At 35.8% G+C, this 15,185-nt stretch overlaps 1 protein-coding gene across 3 annotated transcripts in view; it reads right to left on the bottom strand.

Annotated features, from left to right (window-relative positions):
- The window catches only part of LOC148948662 (solute carrier family 25 member 32), a 90,701-nt gene extending 75,798 nt beyond the window's left edge, over nucleotides 1-14,903 (bottom strand). Inside the window, exons 1-3 of one of the 3 annotated variants that reach the window (XM_089094570.1) lie at nucleotides 14,878-14,903; nucleotides 7,419-7,544; nucleotides 60-213 (exon numbers count right to left, since the gene is read on the bottom strand). In XM_089094570.1, coding sequence (XP_088950696.1) covers nucleotides 60-213; nucleotides 7,419-7,527 — 263 coding nt within the window. In that variant the 5' untranslated portion in view covers nucleotides 7,528-7,544; nucleotides 14,878-14,903. Of the gene's footprint in view, nucleotides 1-59; nucleotides 214-7,418; nucleotides 7,545-14,733; nucleotides 14,853-14,877 lie in introns of those variants that run through there. The other 2 variants (XM_089094569.1, XM_089094568.1) reach the window with 2 other exon arrangements.
- Between the last annotated feature and the right edge of the window lie 282 nt (nucleotides 14,904-15,185).

Here is a 15,185-nt window from a genome sequence, read left to right as displayed (position 1 = left end):
CAAAAAAAAAAAAAAAAGAAAAAACCACACTGACAAGCTAAACGTTCCAACACACTTACATGAAAAAGTAAGATCCCCATGCGGCACCTGCACCCCAAGCATTAGGTGTGACTCCTCTGTATAAACCACGTGTTCCTTCTGATTTTAGAATGTTTGCCAATGCGTCTAAAAAGCCTTTGTACTGAGGTCGGATAGAAATCTGCCCATCATTTACTTAAAAAAAAAAAAAACAAACAAAAAAAAAAACAACAAAAAAACATTATGAATATTTCAAGAATTCGTTTAAGCATTATAAAACCTTCTATGGGAGGACGCATGTGCTCTTGGATGCACCATAAGCAGAATTTAACACTTATGAGTAATTTAATAGATGTCAGGCATGCAGAGAATGGGCTTGCCTAGCCAGCTGTTGATAGGAACAGGGTAAAGCAGCAGTAGAGAAGTGGGGGAAACGTTTAAGTCCCAGGGGAAGACAAATATGAACCCGTTGCATATAGTAATGGAGGGAGCGAGTAGGATGATAGGAACAGGTAAGGGGAGAAGAGTCATCAACTTGTGATGGGGTGAGGAATACCCCAGGGATGGCTGTTTGTGACAGTTTCGTCTTGGTGGGCAATAAAACTACCCTTGACATGCCCAAAGTAAGTGGTGGTTAATTAATTTGGTTCACCTTAATGACAGTCTCTCTGGGCCTCATCTAGTTCACTTGCTCTGAAAACTATCAATAGCACGAACATTGTCTTGTTTGCGTCCCTAGGGATTCATCCTTACCAACCTTCAAGGTAGGACCTGGACACATAGGATTTGAGCATCTTTCCGGCAGATTTGCCGCCCTAAAATCCATCCAGCGTGTATCAAGCCTGGTCTGCTGGTATCAGGCCCGGTATCAATCAGATGTGACCAATCTGGTACGAAGGTAGAACAAGGAAAGTACACCTCTGAAAATCATTGTTCTCATATTTCACTGGCCTAAGGTACTTCCTCCATAAATTGCAAGCCGATGAGTGAAAAAACGCCTGCCTACCTTTCTATTGAACATTTTCTAAAGGGGGGGGGGGAATGAAAAATAATAATGGAAACATATAGGATATTATGTAAATAAAAAACAATTGGATGTTATTTGTCAAAACACACAATTACAATGATTTAATTTAGGCCGATCATACCATGATGTTAAAAGTTAGTCATGACAAACATTCAATCATTTTGGGCCGTTCTCTAATTACTTTCCATCTAGTGGTACAAAAAGAGGTGCACACTGTCTACATGCTCAGATTCGGGAGGGACAGGGAGGGTAAAGATCCCGGGGCTTTACTTTCATTCAAGCAAATATAAAGACTGAAAATTCTTCCTTAATTCTGCTTTCAACAAAAAGTGACACGCTCACCTGTCTATTAAAATGTATCTATGAATCCTCTATTTTAAACGGTCTATTAGATAACACAAGGCCCTTGCGCCTAAGAGTGCACTGATCATCTCAATCCCAGATACATATTTTTTGGTTCTTTTGAACATTGTGATTAATGTGGCTATTTCAAAATGTTGATCTGATGCTATGGGGCTAAGGGCAACAGAGCTCGGAATTAGAACCGAATAAGGAACTGTCTAGCTTTCTATGATCATCCAGTCTATGTGATGAGACCTGTCATAGAAGATGCAGCAGCAGATGTTAGTGCCCTGAATATGAAGGCAAATATTGTATATTTTGACAATAAATTTCATCAAATCTCAACACTAATGTTTGTAATCAATTCCACTAAAAAGTAAAGCAAGACAAACCCAGCTTTTTTTTAGCTATCATTTTGGACTTCTACTGGTAACCATACCTGAACAAAGTCACCTTCTAAGCTGTCAGTTTACTTTCCCTCCTTCAATGTTTCAAAATCCCCTCCCACAAAAACACTTTCCAAGATATTACATATTATCTGTTGAACCTCACTTGGAGTACGCTTGACCAGCCTGGCACTACGCACCCATCAAAGCACAAATAGAAAAAAAAAATGTGGTAATACAAAAATAGCTTTAAAAATAATATGTGGTCAAAGCAAGCTCCCCTACCACTTTCTTCTGCAGAAGTTCAAATTGACCACTCTGGCTAGGAGGAGGGATGCTGTGGTTGGCAGAAGAATACAAGGTTTGGGCTGAAAACTCTTTTTGATCCACGGGTTTCCAGTAATTCCTGTCTCCCCCCCCCCCTAAAATTCCCAGCCACCATAAGAATCCACCATAAATGTTTAAAGAAAAGTCTTATTCTCTGCGCTATAGTGACTACCTATGATGGGTATATCAAATCTGTTATTCCCTTGATTATCAAGTGGTACAATACAACTTAGTAGTGGAAATTATCATGTTGCCTCTCTTTAGTTTTTTTTTTTTTTTTACTTTATTCCATTTACTGTTACAGACAGTAAGCTTTTTTTATTAGATTATTTTGTCTAAATATTCAATTGACGAATATACAGTTTGACAGCCTTTTAGGTAGCTATTGATTGTGTCACTTTTAATCGGTTTATTTATTTGGAAAAACACGAACTTAACTATTTGGGCTTACGAGCAATAGTTTTGAAATAAATCACTTGTTCACCTACCTGGGAAATGAAAAAAAAAAAATAATGGAAACAAATTGGTTTTTAAACTGATTCCACTCACTCCTCCAAATTCAATAACAGCACTAATATAAGCTATATTGAGGCTTACGAAATAAGCGTAACATCATCTTTGTTGTCACTAATCAAGTGTTAACTATAGCTTCTGATATTTCTATGGAATATAAAAATTCTCAGCCAATACTTTGTATAAAAGGTAACTGAACTTATTCCTACTTTTTAGATATTAATTAAAAAAACTTTTTCCACAAAATAAGTTTTTCAAAGAAAAGTAAAGAACTCCATTAAACAAAAAATGAGCAAAAATAAAATCAAATAATCTACCAAGCTCGAAACTACCAAAAATCAGTACTAATAAATAAATTAAAACCAAAATGAACAGAAATTCAAATAAATAACCGAGTCAAACTCAAAACGAGCAAAAATTAACATAAGTTGGGCGCAAAACCCCTATGCCTTCCCAAGGCCAGAACAAAATTTGCACTTTACTGAAAAAATACAAAGGGAGTTTCCCTTTGTATTTTAGGGAGAAAAAATAGGGAGTTTCCTCCTCAAAAACATATTTTCTATCTGGAAATCAACAACGCTGAACAAAATGGCTATCTCAAAATTTTGATTGGATGTGTTTGAGGGAGTGATGCGCGTGGGGGGGGGGGCTAGTTGCCCTCCAATCCCTTTCGACTTTTAAAAAGGACACTAGCCCTTTGAATTTCCAATCGAATGAGCCTGTTTTGAAGTTTCTACGACAACACCTTCTATAAAAAACCTTATATGCCCCCAGGGCGTACCTTAAAACCTTTGCCTTAAGGGTTGCTGGAGAGCGTCCTCTTCCAAAACATGTTTTCTATCTGGAAATCAACTACGCTGAACAAAATTGCTATCTCACAATTTTGATTGGATGTATTTGGGGGAATGATGGCGCGGGGGGGGGGGGGGTAGTTGCCCTCCAATCACTTTCGACTATTAGAAAGGGCAAACGCCCTTTGAATTTCCAGTCGAATGAGCCTGTTTTGAAATTTCTACGACAACACCTTCTATAAAAAGCCTTATTTACCCCCAGGGCATAACTTAAAACCCTTGCCCTGAGGGTTGTGGGGGAGTGTCCTCCTCAAAAACACATTTTCTATCTTGAAATCAACTACGCTGACACAAAATGGCTATCTCAAAATTTTGATTGGATGTGTTTGGGGGAATGATGGGCGTGGGGGGGCTCGTTGCCCTCCAATCACTTTCGACTATTTAAAAGGGCACTAGCCCTTTGAATTTACAATCGAATGAGCCTAATTTGAAATTTCTACGACAACACCTTCAATAAAAAACCTTATATGCCCCCAGGGCAAAACTTAAAATCCTTGCCCTGAGGGTTGTGGGGGAGTGTCTTCCTCAAAAACATATTTTATATCTAGAAATCAACTACACTGAACGAGATGGCTATCTCAGAATTTTTATTGGATATGTTTGGGGGAATGATGGGCGTGGGGGGGGGGGCGAGGGGGGCTAGTTACACTCCAATCACTTTCGACTATTAAAAAGGGCAAACGCCCTTTGAATTTCCAATCGAATGAGCCTGTTTTGAAGTTTCTACGACAAAGCCTTCTATAAAAGCCTTACATGCCCCCAGGGTATAACTTAAAACCCTTGCCGTGAGGGTTATGGGGGAGTGTTCTCCTCAAAAACACATTTTCTATCTTGAAATCAACTACGCTGACACAAAATGGCTATCTCAAAATTTTGATTGGATGTGTTTGGGGGAATGATTGGCGTGAGGGGGGGGGCTAGTTGCCCTCCAATCACTTTCGACTATTGAAAAGGACACTAGCCCTTTGAATTTCCAATCGAATGAACCTGTTTTGAAGTTTCTACGACAACGCCTTCAATAAAAACCTTATATGTCCCCAGGGCATAACTTAAAATCCTTGCCCTGAGGGTTGTGGGGGAGTCTCCTCCTCAAAAATAAATCTTTTATGTTGAAATCCACTACGCTGAACAGAATGGCTGTCAAACAATTTGTTTGGATGTGTTTGGCAAAATAATGGGTGTGGGGGGCTTGTGGTACTCCAACCATTGTTGACTAATAAAAAGCGCACTCGCCCTTTGAATTTCCAATCGAATAAGACTGTTTTCAAGTTTTTACGACAACGCCTCTTATAAAAACCGGATATGTCCCCAGGGCATAACTTAAAACCTGTGCCCTGAGGGTTGTGGAGGAGTGTCATCCTCAAAAACACATTTTCTATCTGGAAATCAACTATGCTGAACAAAATGGCTATTATCTCAAAATTTCGATTGGATGTGTTTGAGGTAATGATTGCCGTGAGGGGGGGGGGCTAATTACCCTTTAATCACTTTCGAAAGCGAAAAAAAGCACTAGAACTCTCGATTTCCAGAATGAGCCCCTTTTGAAGTCTATATGACGACCCCTTCTATCTAAAGTGCCCTGCTTTAAAGAAAAAAATAATAAACAGTACATTGTGTCAACATTGGTCTTACATGCCCTCAGGGCATAACTTAAAACCCTTGCCCTGAGAGTTGCGGGGGAGCGTCCTCCTCAAAAAGATATTTTCTATCTAAAAATCAACTATGCTGAACAAAATGGCTATCTCAAAATTTTGATTGGATGTGTTTGGGGGAATGACGGGCGGGGGGGGGGGGAGGGCTAGTTACCCTCCAATCACTTTCGACTATTAAAAGGGCACTAGCCAATCCAACTTCCAATCAAATGAGCCTTTTTCGAAGTTTCTACGACAACTCCTTCAATACAAAGTGCCCGGGTATGGAGAAAAAAAAAAAAAAAAAAAAAAAAAACACTTTGTGCCCACATAGTTCTTTACTTCGGCAGCGCTAGCGCGCTGCCTATGATTTTCTATAAAAAAAGTGCAAAGAAAAATGGCTTGAATATTTGATTTCATGTTGTATCAATGATTTTTTTTTATTTCAATCCATTCTGCTATACTATCTGCAGTGCTAGTCTCATTGGTATTTTAACTTTTGCAATTCAACTGAATAAACTGGCAATGGCACTTGTGCATTTCTAATCATAGTCTCATCATACTGTTGTACCAAAGATCCTAATATTTGTTAATTTTCTACCGGTGGCGGTTCTAGGCCTGGGCGGGGGGGCAGCTGATTTCTGACATTAAATTCTTTTTATTTTATATTTTTACACTCCTAGGTATACCCCCACCTCCCCTAGATCATGAGAACTGGAACAGCTAGTGCTTTCTACTTTTTTTTACGTTTAGTGTCTTGGTTTATTCATTCCTTTTTTTTTCTTAAAAAAAAGAAAAGAAAAACGAAGAAAAAGAAAAAAAGAATTGTGATCGAAATAAAAGGGGCAAAATCACATTTTATCAGTTACACCTAATAATCTATAATGTAGTTAACAATTACAAGACATTCTCAGAATGACAGTTGATTAAGGATGTTATAACAAACCTTTGATAAATGTCATTAAAACAACTAGTAGGTTTTACAAGATCAGATCTCCTATCTGAGTCCTTTTGAGAACCATACCAATTTTACATTTTGATCACAGTTGGACAAGCAGTTATCATGGTATTTTTATCATCAAGTCATATACCAGAAATGGTTGTTAGATCCTGAACAGTCCTGGAGGTGGGGGAAGGGATGCTAGAGTGTGATAATTATGCTTTTGGGTATCAAAATCTAGTCCAACCTTCATAGCCAAAAGAAAGGGATGAGAATCAAACTTATCATCAGGACATCTAAGAGAAGGAGTTTTTGGAAATCAATCAAGCTTCAACAGAAATAAGACCAAGTGTTATGGTTGGTTAGTTATGGAATTATTGCCTATTTTTACTCCTGTGGTGAGAGGGGAGTTTTAGATTCTTGTCATCATAATATCTACCAGATGGGACAGCAAAATCCAACCAAGCTTGGCAAAAAGTAACAGTACATGTCCTAGCTCTGAATATGGCATGATATCCTTTACAGTAGGACATTTATCATGAAGGGGTTGTTAGATCTTAACAAAAATTGGGGGGAGGAGGGGGGGCATAAATAGCAGCTAATGTCCAAGTGATATCTTTTCTAGATCAAACTTTAAACTAAGTTATGTGGGGAGCATAAAGGGGTTTCTTTTTGCATGTCCAATATTTGTCTTTTTGAAGTTAGGGACCAGTTTGAAATCTACGGGGACGATGTAGGGAGATTCCAATCTCTTGTTGCCATGAATTGAGTAAGAAGGGGTTGTCAAAAATCAATCAAAGTCAATGGATATAAGCGCAATATTTACATAAATACAGTACAATTACATACAGGGAAGGGATACATATTTTAACAATAATATCTACCAAAACAAGGTGTTTAATTTGAACAAAATCTAGTTGAAAGTGTGAGTTAATTTTCAAATTATAAATTTTAGAGACACAAATGTGATCCAGCCACTGCAGTGTGAGGGGATCCATAAATTTTTACACTATTTTATTATCCTCAATCTATTTCTGTTTATGTGTCAGATAGATAGGTGTTCCCATGACAGATAAGATATATTTGTCTTAGGAAAGGTAGTCTTCATCTCGTTTATTCTCCTCTTTTATTATTATTGATTTTTTTTTTTTTTGCTTGGGAGGGTTTGACAACATACACCCCAAAAACATAAAATGGCTCATACATATCCAAAATTCCAATTATCATGGGGGAGGAAACACACTTTTCAAAGTCAGACCCCTCCTCACCCCAAAAACAAAAATTCTGGTTGAAGGCTTGTCAACATATAAATTTGATTTTAAAGACTTTATGGGACAGTTGGCAAAACGTAAATATAAAAAGATAAATGATTTGAACTAATACCTGCAAATCTGATTTTTATTAGATCTAAAGGATGAAGAATTAGGGTTGATGCCACACCACCAGATATTCCTGCTATTAAATGTTCATATCTAACATCCTTAAGCAGCATTGCTGTAAAATAAATTCCTAGAAAGAAAGAAGAATGATAAATTTAAGGAATAAATCTAACAATTTTGCTAGGAAAAACAAAATAATTCAAAATAGAAACATAACACAATTGATATAACCAGCTGTGATTCAGACAAATAACTTGAAGCAAACATTTCCCATTAATAAACAAAATAAGCAAAGCCTTCCCTCAGCACCCTAAAAAAACTTGGAAAAAAGGGCTGGATAAGCTTGTTGTTGTACAAGTCAGAATAAAAAGCCTTAGGTAGTGAGATGAAGCTTATACCTTTAGACACTGTTTCCACCCTTACAAAATTTTGTTTATCAGATCTTTTAAAAAGCATACATTTAGTAAATGTAAAACAGGTACCAAATCTAGTAAAATCAATTAAACCTAGTTAAATTATGCTTTGAGGCTGTTCAGGAGCCCAGAAATATACTGTTGGACAGGGATTTGGATAACTTGTTTGATCTTGTTTTATGTAATGTATCACACATAGGTAAAAGCCTTCAATTTTTTCCTAGTTGGAATCTTGTATAGAACAAACCAAAGGAGATAATATAGCAGAAACACTCAAATATGACTTCATGCCAAAGGAAAACAACTTTTCAAAAGATTTGTGCATTATATCATGTCTTGTCAAAAGGTACATGTGTTAGCCTATATCATTAAGATACAGTTTTGTCAAAAATTAAACTTTGAAGATATGTTTTTTGTCAAAAATAATATGCCTATTATACTTTAAGTCTTAATCTTTGTCAACTATAAAAGGCATCAGATATTACAACTTACTTTTAAAGACCCATTAAGCAACTCAGCACTTTGTTCCAGTTTTCTGCCAGTAGTGACAAAAAGAAAAGAAAAGAGGAGACACCAGTCCTACCAAGGCAAAAAATAATTTCCCCTGTTATTGAAAGCGAGGAGGGGGGGGGGGTGTGCAAGTTTTCTCTAGAAGGTTTTCAGCAATGGTGATTCTAATGGTGCACTTTTTACTTTGACCCAATGCTGTTTTGAGGGGTATTAAGTTTTTTTTGAAATTCCAATGAACTGTTTTTTAAAATAACAATTTTAATACTATTACTAATCAAAAATAATAGTATTCCTAAACTAGCAACAAATAACAATTTTTTCTCAATGGCCAGTTTTTAATACATTTTTAAATTTTTTCTTACTATGGGCAGTGGTTTGTTCTTTACTAGGTTGCAGCTATGCAGCTACATATATTTTAGTACTTGTCTGGTATCCAGGACATACTCAAGTAGTGAAATTAAGTTAATTATAATGAAATATACCAAAGTATGATGAAATATAATACTTTAGTAATAAAATTATGGAAATTACAACAAAGAATTATGGAAAGCAGGCTGCCCAGAACAAATTATATCAAATAGCCTACCTAACCACCTCTATATATTAAATATTTCATTAAAATGTAACAAAAAAAGATGCAAGAGAAAAACTGGTTTACTCAGATCAAAGAAAGCAAACTTCTTGAGTGAGTTCTGGCTAACAGACAAGTACCAACACAGATCTTACTTTATACAATTTTATAAACATTTATAAGGCTTAAAGTAATTTGGAAACATGTATTTTAAATTTGAACAGAATTTCCCATAGCCTAGGCCAGAGGTTCCCAGTGTTGTGCATGACCCTCTGGGGGGGGGGGGGCAATGGCAAAAATTAGCATAATAATAATTATGTCCTTAAATTATAGCTAGCACCAATCTAAGGATTTCTCCTTGTAAGCTCCAGAATGATGACTTGCATTGTATTAAAAGTTCTTTAGTGACCAGGTGCTGTTGCATGATTTGTAGCATCCCAATTGAGTTTACACTCTCTAGAGGACCACTCAGCATCAAGCCTTTATTTGAAAATATGAATGGATTTAGTAGTAACTGTTTCACTAGATAGTTTATTCCAACTGTTGATAATTCATTATGAAAATAATTGAGTGCAGACCCTAGATATGGTAGACTGCTTGACATGTTTCAGGTGATGACTTCTAGTTCTTGAGTTGGGACCAACACTAGGAAATAATGCAGGGGGAGTAGCCCTCATTAACTTATAGGCTAAAATGGCATCCCCTCTATTTCCCCTGTAAACAAGCATAGGGAAATTCAGCTTTGATAGTCTTTCTGGGTAGGAAAGCTCCCACATGCCAGATGTCACTTTGGTGGCACATCTTCAAGAACTTTTTTGTCTTTTTTAAAACATGGGGAGGTAAGAGACATTCCAACTTCAAGCTTAGGATACACAAGTCTCTTATATAAAAGACTGATGACTTTAGGGGAACAAGTTGAAAGTTAACATTAATCAGTCCCATAGTTGAACTAGCAGCAGATCTCTTAGCATGAGTAATGAATTTTAGTTCATTGTCAATAGTAACACTAAGATCTTGCTCATTATTTAAAGAGGAGAGTGGGTGGCCAAAGAAAAAAATAGGAGCAACAAGGATTCAGTTTGCCAAATCAAATGATATGGCACTTGGCAACATTGAATTCAAGAAGCCAAGCCTCAGCCCACTGACTCAGCAGTTGAAGATTATTTTGTAAAGGGCATGATCATCACAGCACAAGGGTGGCCCAAAAGCTTCAGGTCATCTGCATAGAGAGTTGATTTATTGTTGATAATGGAAGGAGCATCATTGATGAAGATATTAAATAGTCTAGGGCCCAAAAACTTCCCTGAGGGACTCTACTCAAAACATGTGCAAAAGAAGAAAGAATACAATTACCAGAGTTATAAAATAATTGAACACATTGAGATTAAAAATAAAGAAAATCAAGGATCCAGAGCAGGGATTTCTCTTCAAGCTTGACTGCATGTAATTTAATTGCAAGTTGCTTGTGACAAACTTTGTCAAAAGCTTTAGAAAAGTTAAAGCAGAATCATGTCAGCAGACACCCCCATATCAACCAACTTGGTGATGTGACCATACAACAAGATGAGATATAAGATCATTTGATATCATGAAGTACAGTGGGTCTGCAGGCAAAATGTGTTAGGTACAATTATTCCGCATATTATGAAATAAGAATAGTTTTTTAACTTCACACTGTCCAAATACTTTAACCCTACATCTGCATAGGGGGGCATAGGGAGCTGCCCCCCCCCCCTAGACCTTCAAATTTACATTAGATGTGGCTGAAAAAGCAGATGGTTTGGAAGAAGCAGTTGATAAAATTCCATCACACTAACGACTGCCCCCCCCCCTGACAATATGCTGCCTACGCCCATGCCCCCCCCCCAATTTGCAAATATATAGCCACATTATGTATTTCCTACCTATTCTGCCACTTGTCTTTGTCTTGGCTCATGCTAAGCTGAAGAAAATAACAAAGAAAACAGTTCCAGTGTATCAATGGATGAAGAACTCAACATAGGAACTATAATAGATAAGTACCATGTCCCATATAGTGTGTACAATTCAGTATATTTATACATCACACATACCATAGGCAGCAATAATCAACATGATCCATTATCTGTAAAAGATGTGTTGCTTTATTGACAAACCACTATTGGCAATTATTCTATTTAAGAGATTGTAAACAACCTTCAGCAGAGTTGTACTGCAACACATAGTTCCTTTTGAAGCTAGCTTACCCTACAGATATTTTTTTTCAAAACTAAATGTGTTGAATAATTCCTTGCAAAAAGAAAAAAGCCAATATTCTTATTTGATAAGAAAAGATACAAGACTTCATTAAAGAATTGTCACTGTGGGAGGCTGCTTTGAAAACACCAAATCATTTTTCCAATATTACTGAACATGGTGAAAGAAATTGATTGTGAGGAGATTCCTCAAGAATAAACAGCATGTTTTGTAAATTTTCTGTTAACTTCAAGATACTTTTATGGAGACCTGAAACCATTTCTTTAGTAACACAACCATTTCAACTACTGAAAGAATATAATTTTTGAGTTTGGCAGAAAACAAAACAGCTTACTGATCTTCAATGTAGTGACTTTTTGAAAGCTAGATTTGAACAAGGCAACTCAGTAATATTATTCTGATTAAGTGTAAAAGGAGTACCCAATACTGTTTAAAAAATCCATTGAGAATACTAGTCCTATTTGCAACTAAAAGGGGAGGCAATACCTCCCCTTGTTTTACCAAACTTTAAGATATAAAAAAAACTGCCTACCCATCACACTAAAAGTAACCAATTGATTAAAACCTTTTACAGTAAATTTTTGGCAGTTCATGTTATTGACTTACAAATAAAGTGAACATATCCCTCTTAAACTTACCTCTCATTTGCATAAAAAATAAATTTTACCCCCACCCCCTAATGTGCAAATATATACCCTGAACTGGTATATATAGAGGTGAGGGTAAAATTCATTTCTGACAAAAATAATTGTTATATATGGAAAGAGCATAAAAAAGGCATCAAGCAGTATGTTTACTTTATTTGTGAGTCAATAATATGAACTGCCAAAAATTTACCCAATTTTACAATGAATACATTTAGTTTCTAAGATAAATTTGTAAGGTGAATATCAACATTAGCATATATTAGTTGTTTTCTTGATAAATATTTTGCTGTTCATATTATTGACTTACCAAAAGGGCCTAAAGTGAACATACTAGACTACTCAATGCCTTTTTTTATGCTCTTTCCAAATTACTCACTTTTGCTGCAAATGAATTTTATCTCTATCCCTATATATACCCATTCAGAGTGTATATTTGCACACTAGGGGGGGGGGGGTAAAGTTTATTTCTGATGCAAATGAGAGGTAAGTTTAAACTTTACCCCCCCCCCCGCCCATGTGCAAATACATGCCCTGAATTGGTATATAAGGGGTAGGGCTGAAATTCATTTGCAGCAAAAGTGATTATTAGGCTATATCTGAAAAGATATAAATATTTACCAAATCACATTATTGAGTAACAACTAAAGTGAATATACCATTTGATGCCTTTTTTATGCTGATTATAAATATAATAATCATTTCTATCAGAAATTAATTTTAGCCCCCCCCCCCCCCTATATATGCCAATTCAGGGTATATATTTATACATTAGGGGGGGGGGGCAACTTTTGTTTGTTATATAAATGGGAGGTAAGTTTAAAATATACCCCCACCCCCCCTAATATGGAAATATATAACCTGAATTAGCATATATAGGGGGGGGGGGTTTAAATTCATTTCCAATAGAAATAATTAGGGTAAAAGACCTCTTTTTGGGAAAAACCACTTTTCTTTGGCATTCCAGAAAAATAGCAATGGATTTTTACTACAATGGGTTTTTACCCCTTTTTACTACAACATAAAGCAATGTGAAGGCAGTAACAAGAACCCCGCCTTCTTGTTCAAATTTTCACCAATGATTTGTCAGCATAAATTGAAAATGTGGTCTCTGTTTTGACAAGCAGTAGAAAAGAAAAAGTATATTTAATATTTGTGACTTCTAAAATAAATATCAAGCAATAAAAGTTACATTTTTAGAATCAGAAGAAAATCAGCTTTCTGTTAATACTTGAATAAACCTGAAACACTGAAAGGATATATCATCAAAATTGGATAATTGGTATTTCCTAAAGAGGTCCTTGTAGGCAAGTCAATAACTAATAGTTTGAAGTAGTTGACCTAAAATAATCTGAATAATAACCATATTGATGCATAGCTTAGACTTTTAGCTATTCATTAATATACCCAATCCTTCTCAATTCCTCTTTAGTAATAAGATGTGAGGATTTCAGTTTTACATAATTTTGCTCAATTGGATACTGGTTTTTTACCCTATTATATTTGTAATCAGCATAAAAAGGCATCAAATAGTATATTGCCTTTAGTTGTTACTCAATAATATGATTTGGTAAATATTTACAGGAGAACCTTTATCATCAAGTGTTACCTCTTTTTCCAACTTATAAGAAACAAAATTACAATTAACTCCACCCTAGAAATGCAATGCATGAATCTTTTGAAATTGCTACTATAAATTGTTTTTATAGATAGTGTTCATCCTGGCTGAGTTCAACAGACAAGTTCCAGGCCAAGTCCATTTATTTTGAATTGAAGTTAGGTTAGGTTGTATTAATAGGCTACTTTGTATTTTTGCCACTGCTCATTAAAAAAACGGAATTAACAATGACTGGGATGAAGGCTAGGCTATCTGTAGAACAATTTATTTGGCAATCTATAGCAGCAATTTCAAAAGATTTAGCCTAGCCTATGCATTGTGTTTCTAGCATGAAGAAAATTGATTTTTTTTTATTTTAAGTTGGAAAAAGAAGGAAAAAAGAGGAAAAGACTTGATGATAAAGGTTCTGCCCTTGGATAATATGTTAACTAGGATCAATATACATATTTTAAATTAAGAATTGTTTTCTTAACATGTCTCCTTATCAGGAGTAGCCTACCAATTCGAAATTTATACCAAATATTGGTAAAATTCTACTTTAGCTACTTTTGGCTATCTTGGGAAGGGGTTAGGTTAGGAAAATGAGACTTTCAGGGATGGGTCTATGGGCTAAAGTATGTCCCGGGAAGGTATTTTGAAGTGCTCACCTCCACTCCTTCTCCCCTTAGAGGGTCCTGAAATTTGCCTACATGACAGGTCTATACCTATTGAAATTTTGACAAAACAACATTTTACCTTAATTTTCAGTTCTCAGTTTCTATGTCTCTGGCTTTAGCTCTGAAAATCCAATTTCAGTTATTTGAGCAGAATTTTAAGACATATAAACAGTTTATTTCCAAAATTTAGGAAATGTATTTGCTATCTTTAAAACCTTATAAATTGGGATTGAGCAAAGTTGTGAAGCTGAAAACAATTTTGTTGTACTTCATTTAAGCAGAAGATCTACTTTGCTAGGTTTCACTTCTATAACTCACATATTTTTTAAAGGTCATCAAAGGTCAGGACCCTCTAGAGGGAGAAGGAGTGGAGGTGGGTACTTCAAAATATCTTCCCGGGACATACTTTCACCTGTAGACCCATCCCTGAAAGTTTCATTTTCTTAACCTAACCCCTTTCCAAGATAGTCAAAAGTAGCTAAAGTAGAATTTTACCGAGGCCTTACGTCCAGGGCTGACTAAAGTTGGGAGGGTTGCAGCCTGAAAAGTCTAAGAACCTCTGGCTAAGGATGCTTATATTATAGTTGTAGGCTATAGTGGAAAGCATGAAGCCTATAATAGAATATAATTTCGTTAAAAAAAAGTTAGCCTAAATGTATTCCGGAGACCTACCAGACAAATGATTGAATATACAACTAGCCTAGCCTAATGATTAGCACATAATGATGCAATTTTGAAAATAAATTTTAATCAGCTTCTTCCAGAAATCTCTGGATAATATTCAGAAGAAATTCATATCATGTTTCGATTGACGACCTGAAATTTCACTATTTAAGTGTGTCAGAATGACTCCTTGTGGTACAAATCTGTGTGGGTCATTTTTGATAATAAATGCTATTGTGAAGAAAAAATTATAGGAATTTTAAAAGTGTATGACAGCTTCTCAAAAAGGCGTCGGATCCTCATGAAAATTATAATATTAGTATCGTTGAAAACCACTTAAATGAGAATTACAGCTCTCCATCTTTACTAACTGGTAAAATTAGTTTTTTAGGTGGGAAGCACTGATGTGTCTTTTATTTTTTTTGTGTTTTTTTTACCGCTAGTGGGGCACTGGAAGATCA

The sequence above is a fragment of the Artemia sp. Qi Xiang Cuo genome, chromosome 9, assembly GCF_049724085.1.
Source record: "Artemia sp. Qi Xiang Cuo chromosome 9, ASM4972408v1, whole genome shotgun sequence".
NCBI lineage: Eukaryota > Metazoa > Arthropoda > Branchiopoda > Anostraca > Artemiidae > Artemia > Artemia sp. Qi Xiang Cuo.
Note: the sequence above shows the minus strand (reverse complement) of the source record. Positions and strands in the feature narration are given on the sequence as shown.